The sequence below is a fragment of the Lissotriton vulgaris genome, chromosome 5, assembly GCF_964263255.1.
Source record: "Lissotriton vulgaris chromosome 5, aLisVul1.2, whole genome shotgun sequence".
Classification (NCBI taxonomy): Eukaryota; Metazoa; Chordata; class Amphibia; order Caudata; family Salamandridae; genus Lissotriton; species Lissotriton vulgaris.
In genome coordinates, this window is record NC_141693.1 from 624,100,040 (window position 1) to 624,123,457 (window position 23,418).

General features: G+C 40.2%; 1 protein-coding gene across 1 annotated transcript in view; it reads right to left on the reverse strand.

Moving 5' to 3' along the window:
* The window catches only part of CDHR1 (cadherin related family member 1), a 553,828-nt gene that overhangs the window by 331,201 nt on the left and 199,209 nt on the right, over positions 1 to 23,418 (reverse strand). Inside the window, exon 6 of the mRNA XM_086920154.1 lies at positions 23,032 to 23,118. Within this exon, the coding sequence (XP_086776280.1) occupies positions 23,032 to 23,118 (87 nt within the window). The remainder of the gene's footprint in view (positions 1 to 23,031; positions 23,119 to 23,418) is intronic.

Below are 23,418 nucleotides of genomic sequence, written 5' to 3' on the forward strand. Positions count from 1 at the left end.
GGGTGGTTCTGTCCATGGGGACTTCGCGGGGGCCGTTCTCAGTGCGGGAGCGGTGGCTCCTTGAGGTGTGTTTCTGTTATGTCTGGATTCAGGTTTGCTGTAATTCCTGTTTGCTTTACTTTATGCTGATTAAAACCTTATGTTGGTTTACCTGCATCACCGTGTGGTGTGGTTCTTTTGGTGGTCAATGAAGCCTTGTTGGCTTGGGTATTTGCTCACTATGTAAATCATGTGGCGAGGAAGACTTACGAGGAGGTAATGCCCCGGTTACTTACCGGTAATCTTCATTACTCCGAGTATAGTCTTCCTCGCCACATGAGTTCCCTCCCCCCCTCCCTGTCTGGCTATCGGCTTCATTGTTTGCTTGGTAGATCAGGCTGTTGGTGGGGCCGGTCCGCCTCTTATAGAGGTCAGGTGTGACTGGTCGGCCATGTTGGGAGGGGGTGGGAGGTTTTTTCTTTTGCTTTGGAGGGTTCTGTTGTGGAGCTAAAGCTCACTATGTAAATCATGTGGCGAAGAAGACTATACTCGGAGTAATGAAGATTACCGGTAAGTAACCGGGGCATTAACCCCGAGCTAACCTCATCAAATGTGCAGTACAAAGTGTGCCACAGTTTACTAAACCCCCTCAGCGATTTGAAGATCATGGTTCTTAACAGGCATAGCCACCAGAAGGACTCTTGCCAGTTACTTCTCGGACAGAAATATTGCATTATTACTACGAATGATAAATAAACACGCTTCTTATGTACGAATGTCGTAAAAAGATATTCGTTTTCTGAAAGTGTTACTAGAACTGGCCGTGAAGCCTTTGTTATAGTGCTTATTTATTTTGATTAGCATTAAAGTTACTTGTCTTGGTGTATGTCATGTAGTCCCTTAGGGACCCTTTTGGCGTCCTAATAGTGAGAGGCTACTCAGAGCTGTTATAGCACATTTCAGTCCGGTGACTCTTGTAATCGGTTTTGACAAACAATGTTGGCTTTCATTTAACTTCATCTGTAATACGAAAATTGCTGCATACTTTAGGATTCAAACAGTCTATCCACAGTGCAACTGGCAAGTTGAGCACTCTCACAAATTTATTGAGGCAAATCTGACATGGACATTGGCGAATGGTATAAATTGGAATTTAATATATGTGAAAAATTGTGCTTGTACAGAAGATACACCTCATTGCACTGCACAGGAGCCCCTTTTATGCTAATTAAAGGTAGGAAGCCCATGGTCCACATTCTGTTAATGGTGGTTAAAATATAAGGGAATGCATCAGCTCAATCAGAGTGAGTTAACTCAATCGTCCTAGTGTTGCAACTCAGGATGGATGTGCTTGAACTGATCGGTTGGAGGCCAAATACCTGGTTAAGAAAAGTCATAGGAAACTAAATAGCGGCTTGGTTGGTTCAGAGATTACTTTGTGCGGTGAATGATGTGCTTCCAAAAAGTGTTCGTGTTGAAGCCACCACTGAAATGATGATGATGAGGACATCTTTAATATCCCTTTAGTATTGTTTTCTGTTTGGGTAAATGTGTTCTATTTCTTTATTACTATATTTAAGTAATTGATTACTTGTTTTGTTTGTGATTCTAATCATCCTGCCTGTTCTTTGATTATCTCGTGTTTATAATGTTGTATTGACAGGATTCTAAGGGCCATTGATTCCGCTGCTGTCCCTCAAGTTGTAAGATGCATTACATCACTTGTTTACTTTTTACGACTTCCCGAGTTTAATAACATCTCCCTTCAGTCAATGAGGCAAACATGTTTGTGTCAAACGGATCACAGGGGTACTCCATTTAAGGACACACTTTTATTTTCATGGAATGAAATTATAACCAAGAGCTAGCTATCTTAGGCTAAATAAACACGTACTTTGGTCTCAAAGTTATCAGACTGACTTGGCCGCTCTCATTAGCACTGTACCCAATTGGTGGCATTATGTGGAAAACGTTTTTGTTTGAGTGAGTTAAAAGGTATTATAATATTTGGGAGCAGGGCACCATGCTTATCCCTAATGACATCAGAAGGCTGACCGCTTGTTCCGCCCTTTGCTGCACAACAGCCTGCTGTCTGCTGCTGACTTGCACCTGTCCTGTGATGGGAACACGTGCGCTGATGCTACTGTAGTTGTCTGTAACTCCTTCTGAAGTTGGGAAGTTTGCATTGTTTCTTCCCTCAGTGTACCTGTTCTGTGAAGAGGGTTGCTCCCCATGTGTGAGAGACTCTTGTGATAGTCCCTCTGTCACTGCCACCTCTCTTTCACTTATTATTTTTAAGGAAGGCTGCTCTGCTAGTGTCTGTTATACATTTACTGTGTTGTGAAGCTATGTATGAAACTTTCCACTAAACAGAATACCAAACTATTCACATCGCCAACACTTGTTTTAATGCATGATGTATGTGAGTTAGAGGGAACGCTTAAGTTTCACGCGTGAAACAAGTACATTTTGTAACAGAATAGAAGACAGTAAACTATGAAAACATAGCTGACTAGTGGCTCTGTCATGCGTAACACCCCCAGCAACTTCTGGCATTTTAGTCATCAACACTTTGTATGCTGGGATTTTGAGAATATGATAAAACAGTTAAAAGCTAAACTACAAGCCCAGTGATGCAGAATGCTGTTAGTAGGAAAAAAATAAAAATAGACCATTGTATCTTATGTCATCATACCAAAGCGCAGAGTTGTGAAAGGAAAATACAATGTAGTTCCTAGCTTGGTCCCTTTTATTCTTCTAGCCAAAAGTTGGTTTACAGCCTAGTATGTGAGAAGGGAAAGGTAGCCTGTCAGAATCAAATGCCTGCATCTTACTGCTAATGGATTAGCATTAGAACTCCCTTGAAAACCAAGGACATTGTTTTACCAGAACAATGTCAGAAAGCAAAGGTTAGACATGTGGAGACAGAGAGGAAAAAATGACCTGCTCCCCCCTCTAAGCACATTCTTGGTCTTGAAGATGGTTCAAATATGTTCTCTCAATATTTAAAGCTTTATTACAAATGTCACAAATTGTTTTTAATATTTCACTTCTGTTCTTGGATTTTCGTCACAATAAAATACACTGAACATAATCTTCACAAATGTTATTTACAAAAGTTTAAGCTATTGCCATTATACATTACAATAACTTTTATTTAAGTATTAATTATTTAAAAAAATTAAAACCCATTGTTATTTGTAATATCAATACATCTAAGCCACGTAAATACAACACATACTGCATTACAAATGCTATAGGTGTCACATTTGCGAAAGTTAAACTATTGCCATTGTAAATGACAAAGCTATTAATTTCGCTATTTTCAACTACAACACATAAATAAAAAATGTGTCATTTACAATACCAAATGCTCAAACTTTCCTAATGCGAGACCTATTGCTTTGCAAATGCTTGTTTTTTAATTCACACCTGTTTCCTTGGAGAAAAACAGGCTGCATTAAATTGCGATCCCAGACATGGTGGTCCAACAGCTCACCATCCGTGTGATGGCATCCAATTGTGGTGTGTTGCAATTTGTAACCTACCTCATGAATATCGATAAGGTAGGTCCAAGTGCAGCTCACTATTTGAAACTTTGCGAATCAACCTATTAGTTAACAAGTCAGTTTGCATTTCGCTTTCTGCCCCTCCCCCTGCAATGGAGTCGCCTGATGCACGTACCTAGCTGCTGTTCAGTGCAAGGGCGGCCGCTGGGTGTTCAGCGGATTGTTGATTTCGGCTCCCGGACCGTGGCTGTGGTTCCACTTCCTTTGCATGCCTGAACCACCTGCTGGCTAGGGAGGTTGAGGCAGTTGCGAGTAGTGGGGGCACCCGGCCGGTTGTTTGTGAGGCCGTTCTGAGATCACTGGTGCGCGCTTCACGCTGGGGGTGAGACCCTGCTGGGGAGTATTGCTGATTTTTCTCCTGCCGGCCTGTCTGGGGATTTTGGCAGCCCTGAGGAAAGGCCTGGATCTGGATGCATAGCGCATCAGGAACAAAGGTTTGCTGAGCATTGGGGGAGTAAATTCTTCCTTTTTTTGTCTCCCCTTTCTATTTTTTTCTCTTCTCCTCTCTCTCTTCCGTTTGGCTAACTGAAACCTTTCTGCTGCCAACAATAATGAGAGAATGATGAGTGACTAATGAGTGGCCTGGGAGGGATACAACGGATATAGCTGCTACAGAGAGGCATATTTGCAGCTTTTAAATATTAAAATTAGGAAAAATTAGCCGGTGCTTTTTTGAATAACAGATAGACTGAATCACTGCCCTGACAGGTGCTGGTGGGCCTCCCTTGAGACGGTGAGGTACTACGGAGGTACTACGGAGCTTCCTGAAAATGTGTTAAGGCACTGTTTGGGCAGATACACAGGGGTGTGACGCAAAATTGAAAGCCTATTCTGTGCACAGACTATATACTCTGGGTCCCGTTAACCAGCATACTTCAGGAGCCAATTGTCTTCGCTGCAGGTGCCGCTGGCCACACCTTTCCCGCCTGCCAATCACAGAGCGGGGGGAGAGCTTTAAAATCCACGCGGGCTCCCGCAGGGCGAGACGCGCGTGGGCTAGGCCCGGGACAAGGGCAGGCACGTCTGCGCCCATCAGCAGCAGGAAGAGGCGGGGTGGGGCCAGGTCTGAGGTTATCTACCAGTGTATTTCTCCAGCTGCATCTGTAGCAGTAAGTAAGTTTTCCATATATTAAATTGAACGGTCACTTTTTTAATTCAGACCACCATGATATTTTACTTGTGAGACGAGTTAGCTGGATTGGTCCGTTACGCAAGCCATTCCCTGGAGACTGCATTGTCATAAATTGTAGATCCCCTAATATTGCTAGCCGGCTGCTGGGAGGGGGTTCTTACCTAAACATCAAGATGCTGGGCAAAGCGATCACTATTTTACCACTTGGGTTCTTTTACAGGCACCTCAAAAATTGTGAAAGGAACACTTTGGCTTGTGAAATGGTCAGTGTAAGGACATCTTTACACCAGGAGGCCCTCCTTTTGAAACCAGAAACGGGTACTACCTCCTGAGTACTCTGGATTCTCAAGATTGACTATCCAGAGCATCAACATCTTCTGCAGAAGTCATACCTGCCGTGTAGTTTGATTGTATACTCTATCATGCACTAGCAGTGATCCCGTCTCTAGTTATCGGGTAACAAACAACATTATCCCCAATACCAACTGATGCCTGGAGGGGTCACTAACAACACAGGGCATATACAGGAATCTTTTGTTGACCCCCATGACTTAAAAATCCCATCCTTGAATATAGCCGATATAAGGTCCAAGATAACCGACCCTGTTTGGTGCGAGCTATTGGATGGGTCTCAATTTTGCCTTCTGCAGGAAACATGGGCATTTGAACATACCTATTGGGTAGGTTTTACCACTTATAGTATTGAAGCCAAACAGCCAGCAGCTGGTTGTCCAGCTGGTGGCCTCTTAATCTGGATTAAAAACTCATTGGTATGTACAATCAAGATTATAGATCTCGACTCAGATGAAATACTTGGACTAGAACTAACATTGGGTAAGAAGAGTGTGAAGGTTAGACTTTTTAACATCTATAACCGGTTTACCAGCCCACACAGCCCAACGAGGACAATTACAACCCTGACAAATTATCTAGAGTCAGCTCCGGGGAGTCGCCGGAGACTTTAATACTACTTTTGAGCCGGTTGATTACATACAGGATCTTATCTCAGGCGATGATATGGCCAGGGGGATTCCAACACTTCATATACCACTAATTAAGAAATGCACTAGAGTGGGTCAACAAGTTTTGCACTCACTATTGCATTTGGGGTAAGAGCCTGCAATGGTCGGACTTACTCTGATAAAGGAGCTTGTCATACTTTTAAAAGAGGGGCGTCAATGTCTCGGATCGACTATATTTTAGTCTATCTCGACCTTTGGTCTAGTGTCAAAGATATGGTTGTCTTAACCCGGGATGACAGCGATCACAATGCCCTGTCTTTTACGAGGAACGGTCTAGCTTTATTGCATGGCCATCCCAGGGTTGAGAGCACTTCGGTCATCACTACTAATAACAACTGAAGAGTCAAGTGGCCCATTATCTTAGTTGATCCAACTGCACTCCCTAAAATATACACAGAAGTGGAGCAGACTTTAATAGTCTTAACTGCCCCTACCATAGGGCCAGAAGTTGTTATGACCTCTTTCTTGAAGTTGATCTCAAATATAAGACTCCTCTTTTATAAACAATGTTCTTTATCAAAGCGTAACAAAGCGCCTTGGTATTATGAAGCCTGCTAAATAGCCAGGCATGCCTTATTTGAAGCAGTGAAATGGAAGTCTCCTGCAGATGTCAAAAGCTGTCAAAAGTCATACAAATCTGCTAAAAAAAGGCAAAAAGGGACTGGGAGTCTGAAAAGAGGAGCATGCTCCTAGATGCTGCAAAACATAAGAATAGCCAACTTTTCTGGCACCTTCTCGAAAAAGGGTCACCTAATCTAGAGACGGAAACAGATTTCAACATCCTGCCCCATATACAGATTTTTAGGTTTTTGAATTATAGATGGAGACAATATAACTATAGAGGAAACCATCCTGGCCATAAACTCGCTGCAGAGCGGGAAAGCCAGACAAGCTCGCAGGCGTTCTGTTCAAAGCTGAACCTAATTTTTGGGGCACATTGCTTCAAAAAGTCTTTAACACTATCTTGCTTGGGGAGCCATTCCGGAAACCTGGCTGGGCGCTGAAATTATCCCCATCCACAAAAAGGACGACAATAGGTCGCCTGCCAATTATAGGCCCATCAGCCTGATAGATGTTTCCCCAAAACTATTTTGCTAAATCATTTTGACCAGAATCCAAAATTGCATTAAGGAAAATAATGTCTTGTCCGACTTACAGGCAGACTTTAGGACTTCCACAAGGACCACTGATCAAGTTTTTAGATTCCTACTGTTACTATGGAAGGGCTTAACTATCAGAAGAGGTCATCTATATGTGGTGTTTGTGGACCTAAAGACGGCCCTTGACTCTGTAGATCGGTCCCAATTATGGTTAGCACTGAGTGAACTAGGAATACCAACCTAAATACTTAGAACATTGATCCGGCTTCACTGTGACACCTTTGCCATGGTTAGGTGGAATTCCGAAGGCAGCCTGACCAATACCATACTGATCCGGAAAGGCGTGCGACAAGGTTGCGTTCTTGCTCCAACATTGTTTACCCTCTACATCAATGGTCTTATTGGTGAACTCTATGATTGCGATGGTGACCCCCGAAATTGGCAGGCAGTGCAGTGCCATGTCTGCTTTTTGCGGATGACACACTGCTTATTGCCAGAACTCCCAGAGGAATCCAATACTTCTTAAATAAATTTGCCAAGGTCTGCGAAGAAAAGGGTTTAGAAATAAATTGCTTCAAAACCAAATACATATCTTTTAACTCCTATAAATTGAGCAAGGGGAAACTAGTCCTGGACACGCAGGTTTTGGAGCAAGTTAAGTCAGTCAGTCAAAAACACTTTATTCAATTAATTAAAATCATAAAAAGTACATACACACAAAACAACACAAAACTGATAACATTTAGTATGTACATATGGGAGATACTAGATAAAATACATCAGAATCATATCAATAATCCATATAAAATAGATAAGAATAATTTCATTAAAAAATATAAAAATCAGCAATTCATATGACACCAAGTATAAAAGATCTTTTCTTCCTAAGGTGCACAGCAGCAGCAGCAAGAAAACTAGCACCACCAAACATGATCCAAGGTTCATCTAATAATTGAAGATAGACTAGTGCTGGTCTAGCCTGCAAAAATCCTTTTTCCCTCAGGAGTGGAACTATGAACTTCCTCCGAATGTCAGTAAAAAGGTCACAAAATAGCATAAAATGCAAGGTGTCCTGTGATGAGAAATTATTGCACTTGCATGGGCCGGCGTCTTCTGGTTTACACCACCCTATGCTATCCCCCAATTAATGGAGAGGTATTTATCAAGTAATGGGCCCTAACAAGAAATTTTTGAGTCTCCTGTTCCTCCCGTTCCATCATCTTTAAATTGAAAAGTTGGGTCTTAACCCACTTCACATCATCTTTTCTAATTTCTTCCTGGTTATGATAAATATCTGACCGTCCGAGCTTGGTAAACATAGATTTTACATATGACAACCATTGAATACTAGTGGCCTTATCCAGTAAAACACAGTCCCGTAGGATTAGATGATTCAATGTTGAGCCAAGTCTTGAGCCAACAGACCAAAGGTGCTACTTTCAATAGGTCGGTCACATAACCCAGGCCCAATCCATGATGAATAGCAAAAGTTGAGATTGATTGGGGGACAGACAGTAGGGAGCGTAAAAAACTATTTTCAGCCAGCTGCACCCCATCCACTTGTTTGTAACCCCAAATTGCAGCGCCATACATAGCAATAGCCAAGCATTTTGCTCTATAGATGGAAAGGATGGCTTCAAAAGGCCTAGCTCCCAGGCGCCGTGCAAACCCCATTAATGCTGAGGTAGATCTAATTACAGCATTTAAAAAAAAATTATATTGTGGGACCCATGAGCCTCTTTCATCAAAAAGTACACCCAAATAAGTAAAAGAGGGTACTCTGGACACCACCCCTCCATTACAAGTGAAGGATTTGGACTTTCTATTTCTATGCCCCAGGATCATAACATGGGACTTGGCAATATTCACTATTAAATTCAAAGAGCACATAAAACCCCCAAAGGCATCCAAAAGCCGCTGGAGGCCCACGGCAGTTCGGGATAATGAAAACAGCATCATCCGTGTATAGGAGAACTGGGATGGGGAGTGCCCCTACACGCGGAGTATCCAAACTTGCCTGGGCCAATGTTTTATCTAAATCATTTATGTAAAGGGTAAAAAGCAGAGGGGTCAGGACACAACCCTGTCGCACACCTCTGCATGATTTAAAATATCTTGTACATTTGCTAACTTGAGTGACCCTGACTGCAGCCAATAGATCCCGATGTAAATCTGCCAAAAAATATACCAGACTTGCATCAATGCCCAAGGCAAGTAAAATGGACCAGAGCTTCAATCTGTTAACCAGGTCGAAAGCTGATGTGAGGTCCATAAATCTCATATACAGGAAACCCTCCTTGGCTACTGTGTATTTGCTTGTTAATAGATGCAAGTTAAGGCATTGGTCCATAGTACTTCTCCCTTTTCTAAAACCATATTGCAAATTAGATAATACCCTGTTTTCATTAGCCCAATCAGTAACTTTAGCCAAAATCACTTTCCCTAAAATCCTAACTACAGAATCGATCAGTGATATTAGTCTGTAGCAACGTGGGTCACCTCTATGGCTTTTTTTAAATATCAGAATGATTATTGACCTAGACCAAGAAGCAGGAACCCCATAAGCCACTACAGCATTAAACACATTCACCAAAATCTTTGCCCACAATTTAGGATCACATTCATACAAATTTGAGGGAACACAATCTGGTCCAGGAGCTTTATTAGTGGAGGTCTCTTTAATAGCTATTTCGATATCCTCCTCTGAAAAAACTAAACCTAATGAATCTCCATATATTTCTGAAGGCGGAAAGGACTCTAGACCCTCACAGAGTCCATAAATGGACTCAAAATGATCTAACCATTGCGTTTCTGTGATATTAGTTTCCATACTGTCATTCTCCTTACCCGATAAAAAAGGAGCATTGATAATGGCCCAAAATCTGGAACTGTCCTTAATAACCTCGACGGACAGGAGGGCATTCCATGCCTCTTTTTTTATCTCATTTTTTCTGGAAGATACAGCTAACTTATAACACTTCTTCGCTTGAGCTATATGCTCCCTCTATCTTGGTATTTTCTTGAGGGCATGCATTAGTTTGTGATGGGCCCTACAACAGTTAGCGTCAAACCACCTTTCCCCGTTATTCTATTCTAGGCATTCATTACCTCAGTCCCTAGGGTGCTAGGATCTTTACAAATATCAAATTTAAGCTTGACCTTCTCACACAGATCACTATGGAAAGATTCGGGGATAACTTTGGAGTACTTAAGTCTCCTCCCCTGATCCCTTGATGATAAACTCTTAGATCCTTTAAGCCTTCCTGGTAAACCCAAAAGGCCCACGTCCTTATTTAACTCCAACATTACTGGATTATGATCACTGAAAGGAGCGAACTGAGCATTATAGAAAGTGACATTAGCTAGTATTGTGGGGGACACAAATATATAATCAATAATAGTGTCCCTTTCTCGAGCTTTAAAAGTTGGACACCGTTCACTTGACTCATTAAAAATAGGTTCAAACAAGTCAGCACCTGCCAGAAGGTCATCCAGAACTTCCCCCTGTTGCGTGTGCTCAAAATAGGGGTAACACAGAATATTCAGGACCCAAGTGATTAACAATATGACAATTCAAATTACACAAATGAATATTAAAATCGTCCATAAGAATAATGTGATAAAAAGAAGTTTGTTTTGACCTATAGATTTCTAAAAATGCCTGTAGATAGAGTAAATGTTCATTCATAAGATTGCCTTCACCAGAGTTATAGAAATGAACAAATAAAACTTTAGGATAACTAGGAGTACGTAATTCTACAAACAAACAGTTGTGGGAAGTTGCCTCCAGCCTCTTTGGTAAACCTTTTAATTTTAATGAAAAAAGGAGGGCGAGGCCCCCCTTTGCTCTACCTGCTATACTCGGGCGAGCTGGTAAGCAGTATGATATAAAGCCATCCACCCAAAAATTGCTCTCCTTCTCCCAAGTTTCCTGAAGAGAAATAACATCATATTGTTTTATAAAAATCAACCAGCTAGGGACATCTCTTTTAGATCTAAGACCCGCGATGTTCCAGCTAATGAGTATTTTAGCCTTTAAGCCCCCTTGGTCCTGTGTACAAAGTTGTTTTCGCTTACCCATACTGCGATGTTAGGGGGATGGCCCGGCCCGGCCTTCTCTGGTCTCTGACAGGCACAGATGGGCCCGCCCTTGGCCCGGGCATGGCCCGGGCACGCCCGCGCTGCGGGAGTGCCGGGCCGGTTTTGAAGGCCTCCAGTGCCCTCAGCTGATGCGTGTTGTGCGTGCCTCGCACAGCCCCCAGGGAGTTGTAGGCACCGGGGGGCTGCTGGTACAGATAGCGAATGCCCGTTCCCCTCACAGCAGCACTGGAAACAATGAGCGTGGCAGATTAGAGAAGGTGGCAGGTGGGCAATGATCGGCCGTTCCCCTCATGGCAGGCTCTCAGTGGTTTAGCGCGTCCCAAGTTAAGTCATTTGACTTCTTGGGAGTTTGCATCAGCGACAGGCTAGCATGGAATCCAAGATCAAGGCTTGGTTCATTAAATTAGGCTGGGACAGAAAGAGCCTGGGACCATTACTAAATCTTTGGCCCCCCTTGTCAAAAAAAGGTTCTGGGGACTGGTGGCTTCATAAAACATGAAACGCACTGCACATGGCACTTTAACAGTGAGGATTTTTAGTGTTAAAGATGGTTTTGGCTTCAAAACTTTCCTGGACGATATTGAACCACCACAGGCACGTGCACTGTATACCCAACTTAGAGATGGAACTATTCTCTTAAATGCAAGGAGAAGTTGCTGGAGTAATGTGCTGGCCAATCCATTGTGCCCTTCATGCCACAGCGCCCCCGAGACACTTGAGCACTTTTTCTTTTGTTGTCCCTCCTATGCTGATTTTAGAAGAACTTGGATAGCTCCTGTCTGTTGCATGCTTTCCATTAGGTGTCCCTTGGAAGCCACACGCATCTTCAAATCAGATACCACAAGATGGCTAGTGTTTGCTATTTCGAGATTCCTGCTATTTGCCTGGTGGAGGAGATCTAAATGGGTTAAGCAGTCTCTAAACATTGTTGCACCTTTTTAGCTCTTCTTGCTTATATGTTTGATCCTGCTCATTTTGTTCTTACGGGGCTTATAACATTGCATTGTATTGGATATTTTAATGAACATCTTTTTAATGTAATATTAATTGTTTTTATCCTGATGCATTGGTTTTTACAATGTAAATGATCATATTTTTGATCGAAAAAATAAATAAATATATATATATACACATATATATATATACATATATATATATACATATATATATATATATATATATATATATGTGTATATATATATATATATATATATATATATATATATATATATATATATATATATATATATATATATATCAGTTTGCATAATTCCTTTCCATTTGCAATATGTTGTGTGCAGTTTGCGAATTAAAATTTCTTACATCAGGTCCTCAGTGCATACAATTATACAGTTGTGGTTATAGACCTCAAAGGAACCATGCCAGTATGTTATTGCTGGTCAAAGACCCAATAGGAGAGCAGCAAAATGATGCCTGTTGAAATTGCGGAATTCCTTCTACACAGGCCACAAGTATGTCCTCTCAACGAGTCCTTTTCAAGTATGATAAAGATGGGCTACTAGATTATAATAGGAAATACAGTAACGTGTTACACTGAAAAAGATTTGATAATCATCTTCATACCCTCAATCTGTGCCTCACATTTATTTGAGCAACTATTTTTTCCATAGGGTTTTCTTTCCCATTGATAATTTGGATTTAGTACTCTTGTTCTGTGCGATGTCTATCATCATGCCGTTCTGATGGTTATTTAAAAGCAGTGTATGAGTGTGAGGTGAAGCACACTGAAAGACATATTATCATTATTCTCTTGTAGCCAGTGATTTGGCTGCAGGCTTGAAAAGGTTTGATTTAAAGGCTTTGCTATCACTCATAAAGCCAACAATTGCTAACAGTTATTATGGCAAGAATTTGTCAAAATATCACCACCTAAGCCCGCATTACTAGTTCTGTTATTTCACTCTGAATGTTAAGTGTGGCTGAAATAAAGTATGTCGAAATTATTCAGAATATTCCTTGAGTCATCAGGTACAAAAATTACAGACTGTATAATTCAGTAGCAGGAGTTACAGGGCCTTAAAGAATTGCTGCAGGACAGGTGCTGAGAGCAGCAGCAACCCCTGTCTCCTGCCCACCCAATGCAGTAGTTAGGGCCAGCTTTATGGCGGTGCAACAGGTGCAGCCGCACTGGGTGCTAACCTGGGGGGTGGGGGGTCCACTGATCTCAGGAGGCGCGCTGTGTTTAGCAATCACTTAAGTTTTAAAATAACCTGTTGTAGAGTTCCTTGGCCGTCCAGCTTTCAGGCAACAATAAAAATGTCAAGATAACTCTTGTGATTAATGTTCCTGCTAGAGAGAGGAATTGGAGTTTTAACTCACCTTAAAGTATAGCACAGGGTTAATATGCCTGCTGCAAAGAACAGATCTGTATTTTATGTGGATAGCTGAGTGGATTAGTAAAGCCAGCCTTTACCAGTGCCTTAGAACAAATGAAATGTATGTGAGAAAGGGGTTATGGAGAGATGAGGGGCACTACTTTTGCTGGGTGGTTGTGAGAGAATCTGAGGAGGATGGTTAGGGGTGGCAAAAGTGATTGCTGCACCATGCACCACCAGCGCTAAAGCCACCCATGGCAGCAGTCCAGGACCCATGTGTGCCTTGAACCTTTGCATTCCTTTCCGCCACTTCACTCTGTCACTTGCAGTCCTGCTCACACTCAGCCTGCTCAGAGCAGGTTGAAAATGCATGTGTTTTAATTTTGTTTCTGAAAAAAAGAAAAACTGCCTGGTAACACACCTGGCAAATCGAGGTATGAGCAGCTATTCATAATTTGGGAGAAAAACTCTGTAATTGCCATACTATTCAAAGGAGAAATAAGCTAGTAAACTTAATTCTGGCAAACCGGTATCTTGGCTGCAAAGTCAGACCATCTCAAAATGAGGGCCATAAAGTTTCAATTCCAAGGAGGTCATACAAATGGGTGGTATTTATTGTAAATAGTACTTTTCAAAATCCTTCAATGGGACATTTAGTGGGTGCAGTAGATACTACACAATTTGAGTGTTCTAGTGAAAATCAAGAATTACATGCAGATTTTGTGATAAAAACACTCATTACCACATGCAGACTCACTTTAGCAATGGCTAGGTATGGTAAAGTGAAGAGTCCTAAGACCAACAAAAACAAGATCAGAAGAAATGGAGGAGTAAAGCAAAATGTTTCGAGGAGACCACCCTAAGACTGACAGGTCTAACATTTCACATATGCTGGGTCTTAGATCGGCTCCATATGAAGCCTTATAAAATAAGGCTTCATATGTTGTGTGTGTGTGTGCTCTGTTGTGTAAAAGAAACCAGGAATTCTACCTAGAACCCTGTGTATCTGACAAGTATTCTTATTTTACAATAATATTCAGGAGCACAAATCATCTGTGAATACGTTCAGTGAAGATTTGTGGGACACCAACTGTTTGTTTTTCCTACTTTGGATGATAAGTTGGTATACCTGTGCTTTCCTTAGGGACCATTTAAATCAGTCATAGTCAGGATTGATTCTATAGATGCATCACAGTGATTACGTCAACCCCATTACACCTTCAGTCTGTCCAACCTTGCCAAGCTCTCTATATGTCTTGCTCTTGGTCAGCAGCGTTGTTGGGTTCACAGGATTGGTATTCAACAATTAAGAGTCATGTGATGGAGCAGCGGATAAGACACACTGATTTAGTAGAATGTGCAAGAAAAGATTCAGAGAGTTGAATATGGCTAGACAAATGTTCTTTGGGAATATGAAAGGTCATGAAGTTATCAGCAAAACACATGTTTTTACATTTCTAAGTGGGCCATTATTTAATACCTCAGATTTTCGTAAAATCACACAGTGAGCTTGTCAGAACCATTCACCTTTGACATGGGTTCTGTATGTCACTGAACTGAGGGAAGTCGCAGATTCTACACTCTGTTATCTAATGTGTGCATTCAACCTTTCTTGTCATGGAGTAGCGGATTTGGTATCTGCTTTCTAATGTATGTTAACATTCACATTTTCAACACTTCTACAACCAAATGGAAGATTTTAAGATCATCCCATCTTTATTGTCGGTAAATCCCCAGTCTTCACTGTATATACTGTGCCCTAGTTGGGGGGGTTGTTAGTGCTTCCACCACAGATTTCTACACCTATTGGCAAAGGCAGACAAGTTTAGGATTAGACTGACTGGCTTTACCATAGTGAAAGCTAACTTAAGCTCTCTCCCTTAACATATACAACCATCTAAGCCTTCCTATCACAGGGGCAAAACAAGCCTGACTACTACTTACTGTTGGTCAGGTAGCCTTCCTGTCAGTCTGTGTACTTGTGGAAGCGGTTTGCTGTAAAAGTTAGCAAGTAAATATGTACGTTTGCAGTGCGAGGAGGTAACCCGATGATAAAGCATGCCACCTACCAGTGGGTGAGGGAAACCGTCCTTTAAAAGGAAATCTCCCACACTCCTCTCTTCTCAGTCTAGACCCGGGGTGCTTTTTTGAGTAGCCATATTTGATAAGAGGGTAGTTGCCCCCTGGTGGTCGGTAAACCTCCTCAGGCCTCTCTTGTTTGTATTGAACTAAATATATATTAAACTCGTTTGTGGGATAGTATTGATGTAGAAAATGAAGGTTGACTATTCACTAAAATGAGCAACTTTATTGTTGTATTTAATCTGTTACTAAAACATTTAATCCCTAAGCCTGTTTGGCTTTTTGGTGCTTGAACATTGAACATGTGCTAAACTTTGGAATTACAGAAAACAGAAAAAGATTTTATCAATCGTCTTTTTTTTAGAGTATCAATGTCCTTTCAATAGCTGAAACTATTCAATGACTCAGAGAAAAGGACAAGCATTACTTTGAAGTTCCAAGAATATCAACAATGTGTTGCTCATTTTCAGTGACTTTCTAGATAATTAGCTCCTATGGCAAAGCATCTACTTTAGAGCTAGAGTGAAGATGTTGTTACCATTGACTTCCGGTGTTACCACGCTCCCCTAATCATTATTTGTATTCCTAGGTATGTTTTTCAGTCGTCATTCTTATCACTTGTACTGTCTCTATATTCCATTTTTTGGTGTGTTCTTTTCTGTCACTCTAATACATCCACTTTTTCCTTGATTACCTCATTTTACTCTCTTTCTGGCTTTCCTTTTCCTTACCAAACATAATTTCTACCTTCTCCAATTTCTGATTCTTTGTTTGCTTTCATATTTCAAGTTTGCTATCAATATTGCTACTTTAGAAATTAAAATGTGCATGCTTTATTCCAAGTTTTACATTCCGAGTTATGGAACATTGAAGGTTTTGGTAACCCTATTAAAAAATAGAGAGTATCATCACATTTAACTAAACTTAAAACAGATGTAGAACTACTTCAGGAGTCACATCATTCGGAGTTGGAGGTTGCCAAGCTAAAAAAAAGAATGCTGGGATGGAAATGTTTCCGGCTCATCTGCAATGTTGAAAAAGAATGGAGTACTGATTCGTTGTCATAAAAAATTGCAAATGTCAGTTATAACCTAGGAACAAGACTCCAACCATAGATAGATTATTGTTAAGCTGCTATTAATAACAAACCAATTACAATTTTCAAAGTTTATGGCCCAGTTTCTGTTCTGCAGTACTATCTCCAACAAACTGCTTCAATGTCATTACGATTATATTACAGTTGGTGGTGATTGTAATCAAGTTAGTGATCCCAAATTAGATGGACACTCTAAAGTCAAATTCTTCCCAATTAAAATGCAAACAAAATTTCGATTGGCCATTCAGTACAAATCCTTAGTTGATATTTGGAGACTATGTCACCTGGATCTTCGGGAATATACTTTCTATTCAGCACCTCATCATTCACAATCTTGAGTAGATTGTCTCTTTTTCAGTAAACCCTTGGTTCAGCATACCTTTAATACGGATATAGCATACATTTTATTTTCAGACCATGCTCCGGTATACACTGCCTTCAATTTTATTCCCTTCTTACCACACCCAGGAATATGGTGTTTTAATAATTCCCTGTTGTTAGAGGCACATTTTATTTCGTAGTTTGAAGATTTGGGCTCTGAATTTTTCATTATTAACACCACAACTGACTTCTTTTGCCATGATATGTCATTTCTTTAAACAGCAGCTTGAGGTTTTCTTAATAATTTTGTTTTAGTTAAAAAGAAAATCATGTAAACTCAGTTGAACCATCTACTTGAAAAAAAAATGGAATTCACCTATTATCATTCAAACAATGGCGTTTCCTTACAAAAGTTAATAGACACCAAAATGGTTTTCAATCAATTAACTACAAATTCCGCTTCTACTTATTTATTGACGAGTAGTGCAAGGTACTATGGTGGCAAAAATTGGATGGCTTGTGAATTATTTAAAAGTCAAAAAGATAGACCTGACATACAATCTTTATAAATAAAGAAGGGGCTGTTCTCTTTAAGGACAAAGATATTCTGAATGAATTTGTCACTATTTTCTTTTTACACAACACTCCCAAGAAACAGAACCTTCTCAATCAGATTTGACTAATTATTTTCACTCTAGTGCATCCCCCAATCCCAAAAAATGATTTTGCACCATTGGGTGCAGGTATCTCTGTATCAGAAATTACACATGCAGTCTGTACAATGCAAAAGGGAAAATCACCTGGATCTCATGGATTTATCATTGAATTTTACAGTCATTTTGCAAAACTCCTCCTCCCTAAACCTTTACTTTTGTTTATTTTTTTCATCAAGAATGGTGCCTCGCAAGACACTTTTCAGAAAGCAATTATTTGTTTTATCCCAAAACAAAATAGGGATCATTTACAGTGTAAAAATGACTGTCCCATTTTTTTTAGTTTGTACTAATGAAAACATGCTCATCAAAGTTTTAGCAATATGCATTTATCTTATTCTACCAGATCTCATAGGCTTCGAACAGTCTGGTTTTGCCAGAGACCGATTGGCATCTGATAATGCTCTTTTCTTATTCAATATATTGGGTAAGGAATTCACATTGGATTATCCTCTGGCTGCTATTGCTTTGGATGCAGAAAAAGCCTTTGATAGGATAAGTTGGGACATTATGTTCCATGCATTGAAATGGATTGGTTTTCCATCTAAATGGCTTGCTTTAATTTATTTATCATATACAGGTACTTTTTGTTAATGGTATCCTCTTTGATTATTTTCCTTTGCTTAGAGGAGTATGTCAAGGTTGTCCTTTATCACGCTTTGTTCATTATTCACTTGAACCCTTTTTACCCAAAATCCAACAACTCCCAAACATTTCAGAATTTCAAGTTGGAGAACAGCAAATCAAAATGTCAGTTGATGCCAATGGCATTCTTTTATATGTTCTAAACCCACCACAACCCTTCCCCCATTCCTCAAGAAAGTTTCTATTTTTCCCAATTACCAGGATACCGGCTGAATGCTGATGAATCTGGAATACTTCCCTTAAATGTTTTACATATTAGCTCTTTGCTCATTCCTATTTCAATTGGCAGCTTATAAAAATAAAATATCTCAGAATATGGTTTACGCAGACAATTAAAGACACAATCAAATTATACTTTGATCATAGTACAAAGACTTTAACTGATATACTCATACGGTGGCACCCACTCTTTCTTTTTGGTGGGGCAGGATGGACTCTGTCAAAATTATCTATGCTCCCATGATACTCTACTTAATTTCTATAATTCCACTTCATATACCTGATTAATCTTTTAAAAGAATAGATTCGCTTTTGTCCAAATTTCTTTGGAAAGGCAAATCACCCCATATAGCTGTAGCTTTTAAAAAAAAAGATACATTTGAGGGGATTCTTAAATTTCAAGCAGTATCACTATGCATTTTCTCTAAAACAATTTGCTTACTGGCTCATTCAGGACTACTCCCCCCCACGATCCTTTATGGATATTGTTAGAAAGGTTTCCTATATTCCCTTTTAATTTTAATGAAATCGTGGCTTTTACAGCAAATACTTCAAAAACACATACTCCAGTCATTGCCCATTCTTGGAACATTTTGACTCCTCTCTTTTCCTCTACCTATTGTGCGGTTTGGCTTAAACTTCATAAGACTACACAGGCTGCAAAAACTTTACAAACTTTGTATTTTGTTTATCATTGTTTATTTTTTACTACCATTACCTTATACTGGTTAAAGTTAATCTAGCTGGTTCTGAACTTTTTCAAATGCAGATTTAAAACATGTTGTTTGAGTATCCTTCTATTCTCCAATTTTGGAGGTTGGTATGGCAACAAATTGGCAAGATTTAAAATTTGCTGTTCCCTTGTTCCTTACCACCAATTTTCTTGGGAAGTCTAGATCCTCATTGGTCTCAGTTAACTCAAGGTCATATATTAGTAGATTTATTACTGGATGTTGCTTTTCTCTTAATAACATCTAATTGGAAACAAGCTCAAAATGTTACTTTCAAATCTTGGTGGAATGCGGTTTGATTTCATCAGGCGCTAGAGACTAATTATGTCTCTCCCATGTCCTTAGCCATAAAGTGTCATCTTTCATGGCTCCCACTCTAAAGCATTTACCAACTATGTTTCTGCTGAAGTGCCAAAAACGCCTTGAACTCTTCTCTTTGTCTTTTTTATGATACTTCTCTATAGATTTATAAATGCATATGTCCAATGTTTTATTTCTCTTTTGAATACGTCTACTGTTTTGTGGGTTCTTTTTATTTATATTGCTCAGATAACATTTTCTCTTGATTCTATTCCTCCTACTTCCTAACCCCCTTAATGCATGTTATGCATTTCAATAGTTTTTTACAGCATAAGATGTTTCAATATAATCTATATCTTTTTCAATAGTTCAATTGTAATCTTTGTAATCTATTTATTCTTTGTTGTTTTGTTCTTATTTCTTATGTCATTATAAAATGCTGTTCAGGATTTCTCAATAAATTCAACCTTAACAAAATAGAAATTTAAGGTGTGATGTACTATTATTTCATTAGCAACAAGTGGTCACAGATTGTGTACGTTTTGCGAATGTAATATGTACTAGTAGGTCAGTTTCCAAAATATCCAATTGCAGGGGGCACAGGACGACCTGCCTAATTAATATTCATTACAAAGGCCACAGGTTGTGACTCCCTGTGACTGGCTGCAATTATAAAGGTAATAATAAGGGTGATGGTCCATAATCCCTGTGACTGCATTCCAAACTGACTGTTGTGCTTACAGAGGCCAGTGCTGCTTAAAAAAAGTTTTATTTAATTTTAGAGCAGGTGGAGCAGGGAGAGGTCCCCTGGATCACTGGGGATGACTGCCCAAAGCTGCCAACATCATTCTCAAAAGAGAAAGGTTCCCAAGTAAACTCATTCCAATTTTCAAATAATTTAGCACTTTAACTTGGTTTATTAAGTCAATGATTTGCAATCACAATTGTTGTTGTAAACCATTCATATAGTACTTTCTAAATTGGAAATAGGAGGGAGGTGCCCCGTTCCCTCCTATTTGAGATTTGGAAATCATTTTTTGACCTACAAAAAGGCGTTTTGACACAAACAAAAGCCCTTTTGCAGTTGCAAACTGTCACGGTTCGCGGAGTTGCAGCGGCCGGCCATCCCCGCATACACACGGAAAGCCGGAATACTTACTTCCGGCCGGAAGTTGAGTTCCCGGTCTAGTCCCGGGCAGTGGCCTGGGAGCACAGAAGCACTTCCGGGGGAAACGTTTAAACTTCACGTTTCCCGCCGGCTCGGTGCTTCGGATTCCTTGCTGGGGATCCCGCTTGCTGAGACCTGCTTGTCTGGTGCAGAGACGAGCCGCGCTGGAGCGCTGCTCGGCTGTCACGTCAGCCACACGTGTCAGAGCGCTTCCTAAGACTCGTCTGCCACCATGGAGTGAAGCCGCGCTGGAGCGCAACGCTGCGTCACGTCAGCGCCACTCAGGAGCGCTTGTTTGTTCCTTCTCCTGGGGATCCAGGAAAGTGCCTGTTTTGTTTCTATAACCCGCGATGCGCAGGAGCGCCTTGAGGGTGTTTTGTGGACCTGAGTATTGTTTTGGGTTTTTGTACTTATCGGTTTCCCACCGCGCAGGAGCGATGAAAGGGAAAGAGCTCAGCGAACAGGCTTGGGTTCCTATAGGGTGCCACTGGGTGAGTGACGACTTACCGTTGTTAGCTACACGCGCAGGAGCGCTTTCCTTTTGTTTGAACTTGGGTGACACGCGCAGGAGAGCTTTCTTTTTGTTTGAACCTGGGTGAAACGCGCAGGAGCGCCTTACCGCTATTCATAACCGAAGCTGAAACCATTGGGGGACCTTCCGTCTCGGACGCATTGGTGAGTCCTCCGAGTGTTACAAGGTCTGTGTGCGTATGTGGGGGGTGGTTCCTTTTCGGGTCTGACTCAGTTTCTGATCTAGCTCTTTCTTGGTTTCCAGTTGACACCGGGAAGCCCCGCCAGCTCCACGCTACCCTTTTTACCCTACACCCTGGCTCCCATCCCTGCGTCCATCTCATCCCTGCTGGGTATTGCCTTCCATGAGGGTCAGGTGGGTACAGGGACGGGTGCTCTTGTCGTCTCTGCGGAATTGCGTCACAAGCAAAGGTAAGACTTGTGGGGCACCTGACACAAACCTTACAATTTTGTGAATTGTAGGCCATGTTTCTGAAACCATTCAAAGTAACAGAAGAGAGAAGGAAATATTTCCACCTCACAGATGCATTCTTGTTAAACTTGCCTGGAAACTCATAATAGGTGCTATTTATCAAACTCAGAAATAGAGAACCCAATGGTATTGTTAACAGGCACAATAAATAGCATCTATTCTACTAATCAGGGCCTTTGATTGACTTTATCTGAGCAAAAACTGTTACGAGTTGGGCACTTCATTTTCATAGAACTCCTACAACTTTTGTAGATATAGAGTTGATCTGCACTAATAATCCTAGACTCACAGTTTCTGTGGGCCCAGTCTAAAATATCATTAGTGCAACTCCATAAGTGTTCAATATATAAAAGTCAATACTACTGGATTGAATTATTAGGCTTGTGCATTTACATATAAACAAGCCCAATTCACAATGTTATTTGTAAGCCTAAGGCAAAAAAACATTCCTGGTTGGTTCACAGATAGAGAGTGCTGGGTTGTTCCCATGAAAAGCATGCAATTCACAAAATAAACATTTAAATCGACCACAGTAGTGTACGGACAAATGAGACTCAAATGTACTCCAGCTCTGCAGTAAACACACACATGGCCAACCACCACTGGTACTGCAACACACTTCCACATAAATCAATAGAGGCAGGCAATAACGCTAATACTTAGGGAAACATATGAAATAAATTACAATTAATGAAATGTTCAATTAAAAGAATTACATTTTAAATTATGTCTAAGTTTATTATTATAATTTTTTTTAATTAAAATAAATGTTCATTTTAGTAAACAGTGTAACATTTTATTAAAACATATTGTCAATGATAACTTATTCTTAAACAGTGTAAATCACAAATAAAATAATACATAGATTGCATCCAAGATTGTAACTGATACTGTAAGGGGTGGGGTGAAATTAACATTTAATTTAATTTAATGTAATTATAAAGTCTATAAATGAAAAAAATAAAAATATTAACTAAAGTGTGATAATATGTTACATTTTAGTGCATATGTGTTCTCCCTTGTTACTATGGTGCTCCTCCATGAATAAGAGCTTTGGGAATACGTTTTCACATTTATAATTTAAAAAAGAAATAGTCTTAATTTTTATCATTTAAAATTTATTTGCTTAAACTTTTCTCTAAGGGAGATTTCTGTCTGAGAGGCTGAGATCCTCACAAACACAAGTAAAGTTACATGAATAATTTCATTTAAAGGAGTAGCCATCCCTTCATACAAGGGGGTTGGAAACTCCTAGGCCTACATCTAGGTGTAAATCTACAAGTGTCAATAGTGAACTCCATTCACAAGGCAATATACAAATATGTGTAGTTGTTTGTGTGGATACACATGTGAGAAGATCTGCAGCTGCATAGACACCTTTGATATTAGGTCCCATAGATGCAAGAACCCACTAACAGTAACAAAAAGAAGTCGTTCAAAACTTTGTTTATGAAAGAAGGTAGATTACAGATCTTAAATGTCTTAGATAATAGGAATTTGTATTCAAAACATACCTGTAGGAAATATGTGATGCTTCCCCCAGAACCTGTGTCTCTGTCCACTGCTTGGATTTTGAAAATGCTGCTTCCTGAAGGGGTATTCTGAAAAGAAACAGTTCACTGTCAACATTTTCAAATTTAGCCAAACTATTCAAATTTATTTTGTTGTTAGGGATCTCAAAATGCATTGAATAAATGCTCTGAATACTTGTGTTGCGTATTTTGTTAAATTAAAGTCAGACAAAGAGCAATGATTAACATCCATAATAAAGCTCAGTGGACTCAGCATTCATCCACAGACCAGTAGGGCATGCCTGTGTGTTATGACAAGGGTGACTAATATTTGCTCTTGAGCGGTGATATTTGCTTGGGGAATTTGTTGGTGGACCAACTGGTGGAACT